The sequence below is a fragment of the Sceloporus occidentalis genome, unplaced genomic scaffold (genome assembly GCF_023333645.1).
Source record: "Sceloporus occidentalis isolate IW3139 unplaced genomic scaffold, rSceOcc1.0.p SCAF_7, whole genome shotgun sequence".
Lineage (NCBI taxonomy): Eukaryota > Metazoa > Chordata > Lepidosauria > Squamata > Phrynosomatidae > Sceloporus > Sceloporus occidentalis.
This window is the reverse complement of record NW_028316987.1, coordinates 50495083-50508093: the sequence shown is the minus strand read 5'-3', so window position 1 is coordinate 50508093 and position 13011 is coordinate 50495083. Positions and strand designations below refer to the sequence as shown.

Sequence of the window (13011 nt, the reverse complement as noted above, 5' to 3'; positions counted from 1 at the left end):
AACAATGTGGATTTTACAATTCTCAGATACTATTTATTATTCATGTGGTATGTTAAGGTAATAAAGAGCTTTTGAAGCCTTTATGGAACCAGCCTGGTAAACATCTTCACAGCTTAAAAAGTTACTGTTAAAATGAATGAATGCAATGACGTGCTGGAAGCCATCCCTGACTGAGCAATTATATAGGATGATGCTCAAGGATTCAGCCACACAGCTGCTGGTGAGATACAGGAATTATAAAAATATAATCAATTTTGTGCCAGTTGTGCTGACTGACAGTTATCATTCAGACTCGATTCAAAATGCTGAACAACTTGGGAGTTGGTTAGCTGAAGAATCATCTCTATCCATGCAAACCTGCTATCAAGATCAGCTGGAATATGAATTTATTTATTCATATTCCAGCTTTCTCCCAAAATGAGACCCAAGGCAGATCATAATATAAGTGAAAACAAAATAGAATTAAAACAATGGGCATTACAAATGTTAAAACAGACAAAACAAACATTTTAAAGGCTATATAATAATAATGACCCAAAAATACAGCACAACCCAATGGATAGTTTACAGTTAAAGGCTTGGAAAAAAAATACCTTTGCCTGTGAGTAGGGAGGGGAGGACACAGACAAGGCCAATGTACCGTCCTGTGGAAAGGAATTCCACAGCCTTGAAACAGGTACTAAGAAGGTTTTCTCTCATGTCCTCACTAAATGAGCCTGTAATGATGGTGGGACCAAGAGAAAGTCCTTCCCTAAGCTAAAACTCAAACAGGCTAATACTGTACTGGGTAATATGGCCGTTCAGATAGTCTGGAGTCTGGACCCAAACCATATACGGGTTTACAGGTCATATCCAGTACATTTAACTGTGCCTACTAGCCATGGAAGGTATTTCAAGAGCAAAGATCTAGGTTTCCTGTAACTAGTCATGGACAGCAGTCTGGCTGCAGCATTTTGGATGTGCTACAGTTTCCAAAAGCAGTCCCATGTACAGTACCTTGCAGTAATCCAGACAGCGTATAATGAAAACATGTATCACCATGGCCAGATCTGACATCTCAAGGGCTGCATCCACACTGCTAAAATTATCCAAGATGTAGTGAGATTTTGTAGCACCTTTGAGACTAACTTAAAAAAAGAAGTTGGCAGCGTGAGCTTTCGTCAACTAAAGTCTACTTCCTCAGATGCATTTGCAAACATGGCTATATCTTTGAATTCTACCAGAAATAATCCAGTTTGACACCACTCTGACTACCATGGCTCAATGCTATGGAAGTCTGGGATTTGCAGTTTTGTGAGACATTTAGCCTTCTATGTCAGAGAGCTCTGGTGCCACAAACTACAACTCCCAGAATTTTACAGCATGGCAGTTAAAGTGGTGCCAAGATGAATTATTTCGGCAGTGCTCAAACTAACCTAGTTGGGGACCAAAGTCTAATGAAGTTACCCCAACCAGTTGCATCTGATTAATGGCACTTTATAGTTTAACTCTTGCTTAAACAAAAGATATGACTGTAGTTTTGAACTAATATGTCTTAAATATAATACTCTATAACACAATATAATGGAATTATTTACGAAGTAATAACAACCTACTCATTATTGTGTGTTTACCTAATCATACAATCTTATCCTTACTTTTTATAAACTATCATTTGTTTATACTCTCCAATTTGCCTGTACATGAACCTATGGTATAAAATTAAGTTATGTCTTAAATTGGAATTTTGTAATTGTGCTGGCCAAATGGCTGTAATAAAGTTTGTTGTTGTTATTTCGGCAGTGCAGATGCAGCCTAGGAATGGGTGCAACTGGTCTACTAGGTTTTACTGTGCAAATCCATTCCCAGCCACCACCAAGACCCAGGACTAAGGCATGAATCCAAGAGTGTACCCAAGCTATGAAGTTGAGGTTTCGGGGGAGTGCAATTCCATCCATCATTAGTCAACCCATTCATGAAATGAGAGTTTGCCCTTCAAAATTAATCAACAGCCAAAGTTAAACCTTAACTGCCAGAATCAAAATCCAACAGCATTTTGTTGAAGTATGGCCCCTTACAGACAAGCCAAAATAAAGCTGCTTCGGGTCACTTTGGAGGTATGCTGTTAAAATAATACATGCGTACTAAGAGCCTGGAAGTCACACCAAAGCCACAATCCAGTCCTAAGGACTTGTGCACAGCTTTGTTGCAGCTTCCAGACTCTTAAGACACATGCATCATGTAAACAGCATACCTCCAAAGTGACCCAAGGCAGCTTTATTTTGGCTGTCTGTATAGGGCCATACTTTCAGCAACAGAATGACCTCTAAGCATGTATGTTACAGAGACTTCTTATAGTAGCCTGTATGTTGAATGACCCATCTATCATATCTGTGAGAGGCACAACCCCAAAATTCCTCTTCTAAAAAATAAAGAATATTATTTTAAATTAGCAGCAATAATTAGTACAGGTTTAAATCCTTTGCTCTTTAAACTGCCTATGTTGCTGGGTTAAGGAAAAGAAGAGCAACCATTTGTTGAACCAGCTGTCTTTGTCACATGGAGAGTGGCTGAAGAATGATTTTCTTGACTCAGAGAAGCTAGTTCAGTATTTGCAGTCCACAACAAGAAACCAATAAGAAGCAATTTAAGGCATTTTCAGTAAGCAACAGTGCGCATACCCCTTTATTATACAAGGTTTTAATCTGACAAATGATTGTTTGCATGGTAATGAAACGTATGGAACTATGATTAAAATACTGATTTTTTAAATTACTGGATTTATTTATCTTCCCATCAACACATTTTCTCGGAAGCCATGCAAAACAGTAGTATTAGTAGTAACAGTTTTGTAGCAACAATATAAAACAATTAAAAGTTATTAAAAGGCAACATCAAACTTTCTCCTCTGGCGGAGAAAAACCAAACCAAACAGGCCCTTGTTTCTTCCAAATCTATGATTCCATGAAAATCATTTCTCTCCAGCTTTTCTTCCAATTTGGAATCCAAGACAGTTTACAGTATACCTTAAATATACTGTAAATATAGGGTTAAAACCTACACTAACAGGTTAGGCAAGAAAAAGGACATCACCAGGCAGTACATGTCTCCAAGCCTACACAATTCTATTGATTCAGCAATCTCTATGCAAGGGCATGAATGCCATCAACAGTGGAAGGCTTTAATACTCAGGGCAACCATTTTGTAGTTGTTATTGTGTACCTTCCAGTTGTTTCTGCCTTATGGTGACCCTAAGGTGAATCTATCATGGGGTTTTCTGGGGCTGAGAGTGTGTGACCCATTTAAGGTCACCAAATGGGTCTCCAGGGTCATAGTCCAATGCTTAAACCACTACACCAGCATGGCTTTGCCCCTCCAAAAAGATTGGGATGCATTAGAAACAATAAGGGGTATTTGATTGTGAGACTCAGTACCCTAACAACCGAACCCTTGCAAACCATAATTCATTTGTATTACAAGAGCAATGAGAAACACCACATTTTAAGGCACTCGTACTAACTAAGCGCACATGCTACCTAGGTCTAGATCAGGATAATGAAGAACCAAAACCTAAAAAGATTCCACTGGCTATGCCTATCATGGTGTCTTTAACCCAGTACCATTTTCTTTAACCTATTATTATTATTATTATTAGAGGTGATTCTAATGCTGATATCTTTTATCAGCAACATCATGGTAAGTGATCAGTTTTTATGCCATGTTGGCCAATAGCCTGGAATTCTGGGAGCTGAAGTCCAAAATCCCTTAAAGAGCACAGTTTGGGGACCATTGCACTGAAGGCTGGATGGATAAGAAAACAGAGAAGGATTGGTGCTTTTCCAGAAGAGATTACACTCAGACTGAGCCCTTTAAGAGATTTTGGACTTCATCTCCCAGAAGCCTCAGCCATGTTGGCCAACAGCTTGGGATTCTGGGAGCTGAAGTCCAAAATCCCTTTAAAGACCATAGTGAAGGGACACTTAAGGCCAAACCCTGCACTACTCCCACAGTCTTCAATTATGCTCTTTCTTTAGGCTTAATTATCCGACCATACAGGGATAAGAGAGCTGGTTGCAGCTGACCAAACAAACACTCCACGGGAAAGTAACTACTTTTTAACTATCCATAATGGAGTATGTAACAAAACAATCCCTCTCTTGGACCCGCCCGCAGCACAACAACCAACTCTGGCGACTGTGATACATAAGATTTTACCACAGAAGCCAAGCGAGCAGCGTCCCGACTGCCTCCGCGCAAAAAGAGAGACAGGCGCAAATACGTTCCTGTTGTTTGCTGCGCCCGCCCGCCCCTCTCACCGGATGATATTGTCCGCATAGGTAAGCAGCAAGCGGGAGGCCTCTAGAAATGTTTCAGTAGAATTCTGGCAGAGCTCGTGAACTGCTGGAGAATATTCCGGCTCGGAATGTCCCCCCGCGGCCGCCATCCTTCCGAAGCGACCTCTGCCCACCTGGCTGCCTTCGCTTGCCAGTAAGCATGAAAACTTTGACTTCGCTCTGCGCCCGCCCGCATTTAATTCTGGATAAAGCTGAGTCAGGCGACGCCGAGCGCTTGGCGTTGCCCCGCCCCTTTCAGGAAAGGGGCGGGGCCTCACCTGAGGTAGCCGCCATTTTGGGGGTGGGTTTTGAGCATGCGCGGTAGCGAAAAGACACCTTCTGCCATTATATAGTGATTCTGACATCTCAGGCTTAAGAAGCGGTTTTTTAATGGCTGCTCTTCTTCTCTTCAGATGTAAACAGCCAAGTGCTTGAGGGTTAAGATACATCCACCCATATTTATCACACACAGGCCCAAACAAAACACACTGCAGAAATAATCCAGTTTGAGAGCGCTTTAACTGCCCTGGCTGAATGCTAGGGAATTCTGGGAATTGTAGTTTGTTGTGGCACCAGAGCTCTTTCTGACAGAGAAGTCTAAATGTCTCATATAACAACAGTTCCCAGAATTCCATAGCATTGAGCCAGGGCAGTTAAAGCGGTCTCAAAGCGGATTATTTCTGCAGTGTGGACGCAGCTCAAAATGGAGGACGTTTTGGAATGCCTCCTGGACAGAAAGTTGAAATGTAGTGGGGCATTTTCTGGGAAAGGATGATGTGCGTTCACCCTGCTTTAACTGCTATGGCTCAATGATATGGGGAATCTGGGATTTGTAGTTGTGTGGGCTGTTTAGCCTTCCTGTCAAGAGTGCTCCTGTGCCCCAACAAAGTGCAAACCCCATAATTCCGTAACACAGAGCTGTAGGATTTAAACCAGATCCTCTGTCCTCCTTGGATATCAAAAATACTGTCTGGGGTTGATGGGAGCAGTGATCGTCCACAGCATGTCAGGGCACCATTTGGGGTGAAAGGCTGTTATAGAATAAATCCCCCTGAATTCTGGAGTTAATTCCAAATAAAGGTTTATGGAATCTGGCTGCATATCCCACTGAAACACCTTCCACTTTCAGTGGGACTTGCAGCATGATTTTGTGGAAATTTGATCAGTAAGCCTTGCAGTGTTCAGTGCGGCAGTCCACCGATTGCTCAGGACTGTGTTCGGGATTGCAGACTTGGGCTGCATCTATACTGCAGAATTAATGCAGTTTGGTACTAAGTTAACCGCCATGGCGCAATACTGCAGAATCCTGGGATTTGTAGTTTTGTGAAGTATTTAGCCTTCTCTGCTGCCATAACAAACTACAAATCCCAGAATGGAGATTGAGGGTGGGTTTAGGCTTCATAGGATGGAGCCATGACAGTTAAAGTGGTGTCAAACTGCATTAATTCTGCAGTGTGGCAGCAACCTTAGGTCTTATCTGCACTGCAGAAATACTGCAGTTTGACACTGCTTTAACTGCCATGGCTCATTGCTGTGAGATTCTGTGATTTGTAGTTTGTTATTGCACCAAAGCTTTCTGACAGAGTAGGCTGAATAGCTCACAAAACTACAAATCCCAGAATTCCACAGTGTCAATCCATGATGGCAGTTAAAATGGTATCAAAACACATTATTTCTGCAGTGCAAATTAAACCTCAACCACATCTAATGAAAGTATCCAATTTCACATGGAGCAGGAGCTCACCATATCATTCAAGTAGGGATTTCTTATGAACGTCAGTTACCACAGGCCCCTAGATAAAAGCTTGTAAATAAATAAACTTGTTTGTTGTGTTTGTTTTTTGTCCTACTATAGGATTACTGCAGTTATGCTTCTCCAATGTGCAAGAGACTTATTAAAAACTGCATGCCTCAATCTCCATTGTTCCCAAGTACACCAGTGTTTAAGAGTCACTAAAAGATGTCTGAGCACTGGGACAGCTCTTCATGACCGAAGGAGAGTGGTTGTCACAGGTGTAGGATTAGTGTCTCCTCTTGGGGTGGGAGGCCAGTTGGTATGGAACAATCTTCTCCAGGGAAATTGTGGGATTGTTGCTCTTGAAGAGGAGGAATATTCTGCTGTTCCATGTAAAGTGGCTGGCTGCGTCCCAAAGGGAATGGATGAAGGTCAATTCCATGGAGAAAACTATGTGTCAAAGTCAGAAAGCAAAGCCATGTCTTCTGCCACTGTCATGGCCATAGCTGCTGCTGATCTGGCACTGAAAGACTCTGGCTGGTATCCACAATCTGACCTGGATTGTTTAAATGCTGGTGTGGCCATAGGAATGGGAATGGTTCCACTGGAGGAGATTTCTGATACGGCCTCGATGTTCAGAACAAAGGGTTACAACAAAGTCAGCCCGTTCTTTGTACCAAAGATCTTGATCAACATGGCAGCAGGTCATATTAGTATCAAGTATCAACTGAAAGGACCCAACCATGCTGTATCAACTGCTTGTACTACAGGAGCACACGCTGTGGGAGATGCCTTTCGGTTTGTAGCCTACGGTGATGCTGATATCATGTTGGCTGGAGGAACAGAGGCTTGCATTAGCCCGTTGTCTCTAGCCGGATTTGCTAGAGCTAGAGCACTGAGTACTAGTTTCAACTCAAGCCCCAAACTGGCTTGCCGGCCGTTCCATTCCCTGAGAGAAGGCTTCGTCATGGGAGAAGGTGCTGCAGTTTTGGTTTTAGAAGAATATCAGCATGCCGTACAGAGGGGAGCTAAATTGTATGCGGAGGTTTTAGGCTATGGACTTTCTGGGGATGCTTGCCACATAACGGCTCCTAATGCAGATGGAGATGGTGCCTTCAGGTAAAAAACTTGGAATGTGTAAATCATTATGAACTATATTCTAATCTATATTGATAGTAGAGCTAAAAAAGACAGCAGACCAGAGTCCTTTTTGCTCAACAAGGGTTTTAATGGGGGATAGTTGTTTGTTTGTGTCATTGGCTTCATACTGCTTTGCTGCTTTTATCTTTCATTGAATTGTTGCTATTGTATATGTTGGAGCTGGATTAATAACAGAAAACAAATGCATAATTTTTAATGCGGTTACTAGAATATCAGCTTTAATAATCAGATCTTGGGGAGATCAAGAAAATTACAAGCTGGTTAGCTGGTCTGGGTAAGTTGGTAGAAAGTATGGGTCTAACACCCCAGGTGTATAGGACTGCCTTGCGCAATTTGATTTCTTCCAGATATTTTGGACTGCTATCCCCATTGTTTCTGATTAGTTATAGTCAGTTTATCTGTCTGATGCATTTTCCATAGTGCATTGTGCTCAAAGCAATTTTCAACCTTTCCGAAACCAAATACGATAACTATAACCATAATTACAATTCTTTTATAGTATATTATAATACACACTTATTTACTATTGCAGTAATTTAGAACACATTAAAAATCTAAAGGAACATTAAACATTCAAATAGGTTAGTTAACTATATTTAGTACCAATAGTGGTGATTTAATGAGAGCATTTACCCCATTTACCTGTTGTTATTATTGTTATTCCTATTCCTGTTATGATTATCTTTATTTATGCCCCACATTTCCCTGTAATTGGAACTCAAGGCAACTTACAAATTCCAATATAATTAAAACCATTCAAAAGTCAACATTAAAGTAGGATTAATCTATTTACAATATTAAAATAATTTAAAACATTTATTATTGTTAGGTGCCTTCAAGTCATTTCTGACTTATGGTGATCCTAAGATGAACCTATCATGGGTTTTTCTTGGAAGTTTCTTCAGCAGGGGTTTGCCTTAAAAAATAAAACAAAATAAACACAAGGCACTCCATATTCTACATGACAGAAAGAGACACCCACACTATCCTGTGTGCTGAGTCAAGATGCCCATTCCCAATAGTGTCTGTTTTCCAGGCTGGCGCTACAAATAAAAGCACGAGGTGAAGAAAGATGGAAGAAGCCTCTATGACCAGATGTCCATGTCAATATTTACTGGGGGACTCTGGGGATTGTAGGACGAAAATGACATTTCTGAGCACTAGGATTTCAAGTTGAAAACATTTGAATGTTAACACACTGAGGAAAGGTTTATATAGGGAAAAGGGAGGCTTGCTGCGGAAGAATCAGCACAGCTTCTTGAAAGGTAAGCCTAGTTGTACTTTCTCCCACTTTGGAAGAAAGGCGACATATAAATGAAATAAATAAATAAATACTAACATTTTAGAGAGCTAGTGTGGTTTAGTAGTTTGAGTGTCAGACTGGAGACGAGGGTTTGAATCCCGTTTGGCCATGTAAACCCACTGAGTAACCTTGGGCAAGTCACATGCTCTCAGCTTCAGAGGATGGCAATGGCAACCCCCCTCTGAATAAATTTGCCAAGAAAACCCCATGATAGGTTTGCCTTAGGATTACCATAATTCAGAAACAACTTGGAAGACACACAACAACAAAGATTTTAGAATTCACAAAGGTTTCTGCAAGCTTGTGGATGACAGTGGTCCCACAATACTGTGCACTTCAGCAAAGTCCCTTATTGTAGAAGCTCCTTTTAAAACACAGTAATCATGGGATGGATTATTGTTTAAGGAAAAGGAAAGTATAGGTATAAATGGATGTTTTGACAAGTCCTGTTGAAGTATTCACCATGATTCTTCAACATGGAAGCACATATCCCTGTCCCCTTACATCATCACTCTCTTCACATGGAAAATTGGCATTTGAAGAAGAGAGGTGTCTGTCCATGTCTTTCCATCGTAACAAGAGCCCTGATTTTCCAAGAACTCTGTGAACAGAAATCAGATATGCAGCTTTCCATATGAGGAAAACAAAGAGAGGCTGGAGCTTAGTGCTCTCTTGCTTCACATTCAAAAATGTATGGTGAATGGAGGGATATACAGTATATGGTTCAGTTGTATTTAAGTTGAGTTCTTTATGTACTGTAAGTGAAATTTTGTTTTTAATGTTTATGATATTGTCATTGGCTTGAGGGTTTTCTGTACCATCTGGCTGGTCATTTTGGACAATTAAAAGCTCAACTGGATGGGTCTTTGTTTAATCCAGAAGGCCTGTTAAATTCACAGTCAGAAAGATGGTGGAATGTCGTGCACATGATTCAGTGCTGATATAATAATAATAATAATAATAATAATAATAATAATAACAACAACAACACTTATTTATTTATACCCCGCTCTTCAGCCAAGGCAAAATATCCTACTACTAAGCTTTCTAGCATAATCATGGGTAAATCATAATTTCCCCTTCTAATGTACCTTCAGGGCTGTTATGAGAATAAATGAGATCAGAAATTTGAAGTGGACTCTGTCTGTTATAGGCAAAAGTTATAGGCAAAAGCATTCTAAGTATAAAGTAAACTCCCTTATGTACTCTTAGCAGAAAAGTAATTTACTCGTTTGGAAAAGGACAGTGCTTACCTGTAAGTATCATATATGCTTGTTCAGCTTCAAAAAGATTTCATTGCTAGAGAGAGAACTAGTGCTTGTTGCTTTTCCCCCCTTAGTTTAAAGACTGCAAGTAACACGGCATAACATTCAAGATAATTAATGTCTTCGGCTCATTAGGACTGAGTTTTCTACTCCAGTGTTTGCTTGGCAATAGATTCTTTGGAACATTTCAATTAATATGATGAACATGCCAGACAAATGCATTTATTCCTGCTTTAAAGCCATAACCTAAGGATTTGGTTCTTAATAATTTGTATCTTATGAAACTACTTGTAGTATGCAATGTATCCATGATTTTAGTATTCTGGCTTTAATGTTAATCCACTTTCATCCAGATAAACAAATCAAAGCAAATCCTGTGACAGAAGAGAATATTAATTAATTTCTTTTTCTCACTTAGATGTATGTCTGCAGCAATAAAAAATGCTGGAATTTGCCCTGAAGATGTAACATACATCAATGCTCATGCCACCTCCACTCCACTAGGAGATGCTGCAGAGAATCAAGCTATTAAAAGACTCTTTAAAGAACATGCCTATTCCCTTGCAGTTTCCTCAACAAAAGGAGCAACAGGTCATCTGTTGGGTGCTGCGGGAGCTATTGAGGCAGCCTTTACTGTTTTTGCTTGCTACTATGGAATTTTGCCACCTACTCTAAATCTGGATCAGACCAAGCCACCATTTGACCTCAACTACGTTCCACTAGTACCCCAAGAATGGAGAAGTGAAAAACGGCGTATTGGTCTCAGTAATTCTTTTGGCTTTGGGGGAACTAATGCAACACTGTGTTTCGCTAATATTTAGCTTCATGCATCTGTATATGCTGTAATTCCCTTCTAATGGTCAACAAATACACAAACACACACACACACAATTGTAAACTTCCATGTTGCTGTTCCCTCATTCATTGAGGGTCTTGGTCCTGAATCTGATTCATGTAATAAGTTGTTCTTGATGTTGTTTGCTTTCAGATATTGAATGATGAGATGTTTGATCTTCTCTATTCCATTGGATCAATATTTTAGTCTATAGACCCTTCTGCCAAATGAAATTATGGAGCCAGATCCATGAAAAAAGTCTGTAACAGCATGACATAATTTTTTGGTACATTGGCCAAATGTCCAGTTAGCAAATAGACTCTTTCACTAATCTGAATAGTTATTGAGCTATCACTCTTCTCTTTGAGTTTGTATAGCAAGAATTCTGTCATAAAGGGGCACAAGAGCCAGGCAAGGAAAAACAATTCATTTTAGTCTTACACGTCACTGTGAATTGAAGAGCTAGTGTGAGGATGCCTAGAGTAGTGTAGTTGTTTGAGGGTTGAACTAGGATACCGGGCGACTAGGGTTCAAATCTCTGCTTGGCCATGGAAACCCACTGGGTGAACTTGGGCAAGTCACATTCAGTCTCAGAGGAAAGCAAGGGTAAATCTTCTCTGAACAAATTCTACCAAGAAAATCCTGTGATAGATTTGCCTTAAGTGTCACCATAAGTCAGAAATGAATTGAAGGCATGCTACCACAACAGCTTCACTATACATCACAGCAGAACCAATAAAAGAATACATATTATCACTGGACTTCTGGTCTCCAGCATTTGTACACCCATACTTCTTAAAACTCTCTATTTTCCTAATTCTTAACTATTAATGTTAGGGCATTCTGAAGAGATATAAGCTGTCTTCTCTTTTAAAGTGGCCTCCTAGCAGAGGTGGCCATGACTATTCTCTCTTATTTATATCTAGTATGCATTGCTGTTTGGATGAGGAAGTACAGATGACTCTCCGGTGCCCTTAATTTGTAGCCTTCATCTTCCCATCTAGACCCCTCTCCTAGCATTTCTGATGAGTTACTTTGTTTTGTCACCCAAGTCAAGGGGCATGGGGTGTTTCTCCCATCAAAAGGCAATTGTAGACTGCCAGATATTGGACTAGTCATTGGACTGCGACTCCCATGATCCTTCACTACTGACTATGCTTTCTAGGGCTAATGGTAGTTGTAGTCTATTAATATCTGGTGAGTCATAGCTACACCAATAGGTCCAAAACACAATGCAGAAATAATCCAGTTTGAGACCGCTTTAACTGCCCTGGCTCAGTGCTAGGGAGTCCTGGGAATTGGAGTTTGTTGTGACCCCAGAGTGCTCTGACAAAGAAGACTAAATGTCTCATAAAACTACAGCTCCCAGAATTCCCTAGCATTGAGCCAGGACAGTTAAAGCAGTCTCCAAATGGATTATTTCTGCAGTGTGTTTTGGACCTTTGTCTCCAGAGTCATACTCCAGCGCTCTAATCCCAGTTTTGACACCACTTTGCTGTAGCGGTCACAAACTGGACTATTGCTGCAGTGCACTTTTGACCTTAGATAGAATGGGAAGGGGCTGTTGTTGTAAACAAATAAATGCCTTTTAACCATTGAAGTGAGAACTGTAAAATGTTTCTGTTCCCAAAGTATTAAAATTTGGAACATTCCACCATTCAACAGATAAATCCATACTGCAGCACAAACAATATTAACCACCCTATTTTTTTTTACAGTAGTGGTAAAAGAGATAAGAAATGCTGGGGGAAAAGTGATATTAAAATGTCATAGCAAACACATGACTCAAAGAAATGGAAAAAAATAATTTATTTCAACTGTTTTGAGTTAGTGTGTCTAATGTGCAAATGATATTTACCTAAAAGCTATGTTGTTCACAACATTAAAGGAATACATGTAGGTTATATGCTTTTCTTGCAAAATCCACCTTCACTAAAACCAGTGTAATATTTGTATGGTATATTGCTGTTTGTGATCTACTCACAATTACTGATAATTTAACATTTTCCTCTTTCTTTCCTTGTAGCTTAAGTACTGATGGACTTTCATTTTCATTTGCTTTCAAATCATTTGAATTTGAATTTATGATTGAACAGGAGGTCAGATATTGGGTTCATATGGTGCTTTCTTAAATCATAAATGTAAAACAACCTTTTTAAAATTCAGGAACAGACAGTGTACAGTCTTCCCAATATGAATGAACAGCAACTCCCGTTAGCACAAGGCAGCATAGTCCGTAGTGTGGGAAACTGCAGTCCAACAACACCCATAATCCAACAGGTTCCCTTGAGTTAAATACATGAAAATGTGAAAAGTACATTCTTAATGTATGTCCAAACAGCTGCTTTCTGTGCACCAAAGTGAATGAATGTGGTTTCCATGTAAATCACCACATTAAA

General features: G+C 40.1%; 2 protein-coding genes across 7 annotated transcripts in view; one reads left to right on the top strand and one right to left on the bottom strand.

Annotated features, from left to right (window-relative positions):
- Positions 1–4559, bottom strand: part of NGLY1 (N-glycanase 1) — a 25470-nt gene extending 20911 nt beyond the window's left edge. For 3 of the 4 annotated variants that reach the window (XM_089532917.1, XM_089532919.1, XM_089532920.1), the window contains exon 1: positions 4296–4559. In XM_089532917.1, coding sequence (XP_089389043.1) covers positions 4296–4423 — 128 coding nt within the window. In that variant the 5' untranslated portion in view covers positions 4424–4559. Of the gene's footprint in view, positions 1–996; positions 1020–4295 lie in introns of those variants that run through there. The other variant, XM_089532918.1, reaches the window with a different exon arrangement.
- Positions 4222–13011, top strand: OXSM (3-oxoacyl-ACP synthase, mitochondrial). 3 transcript variants are annotated; one of them, XM_089532922.1, is made up of 3 exons: positions 4222–4316; positions 6169–7167; positions 10196–13011. In XM_089532922.1, exons 2-3 carry the CDS (start codon positions 6182–6184, stop codon positions 10596–10598), a joined length of 1389 nt encoding a protein of 462 aa, XP_089389048.1. In that variant the 5' UTR covers positions 4222–4316; positions 6169–6181; the 3' UTR covers positions 10599–13011. The 3 variants fall into 3 exon arrangements, with proteins under 3 accessions (XP_089389048.1, XP_089389047.1, XP_089389049.1); XM_089532921.1 differs by having other exon boundaries at positions 4222–4467; XM_089532923.1 differs by lacking the exon at positions 4222–4316 and adding an exon at positions 4666–4750.

Excerpts from the sequence above, each read along its gene's own strand:
- OXSM (XM_089532921.1), top strand. The coding sequence starts at position 4,403 with ATGTCCCCCCGCGGCCGCCATCCTTCCGAAGCGACCTCTGCCCACCTG. Across the intron at positions 4,468-6,168 it reads CTGGCTGCCTTCGCTTGCCA|GATTACTGCAGTTATGCTTC; the intron begins GTAAGCATGAAA and ends GTCCTACTATAG. Across the intron at positions 7,168-10,195 it reads GATGGAGATGGTGCCTTCAG|ATGTATGTCTGCAGCAATAA; the intron begins GTAAAAAACTTG and ends TTTCTCACTTAG.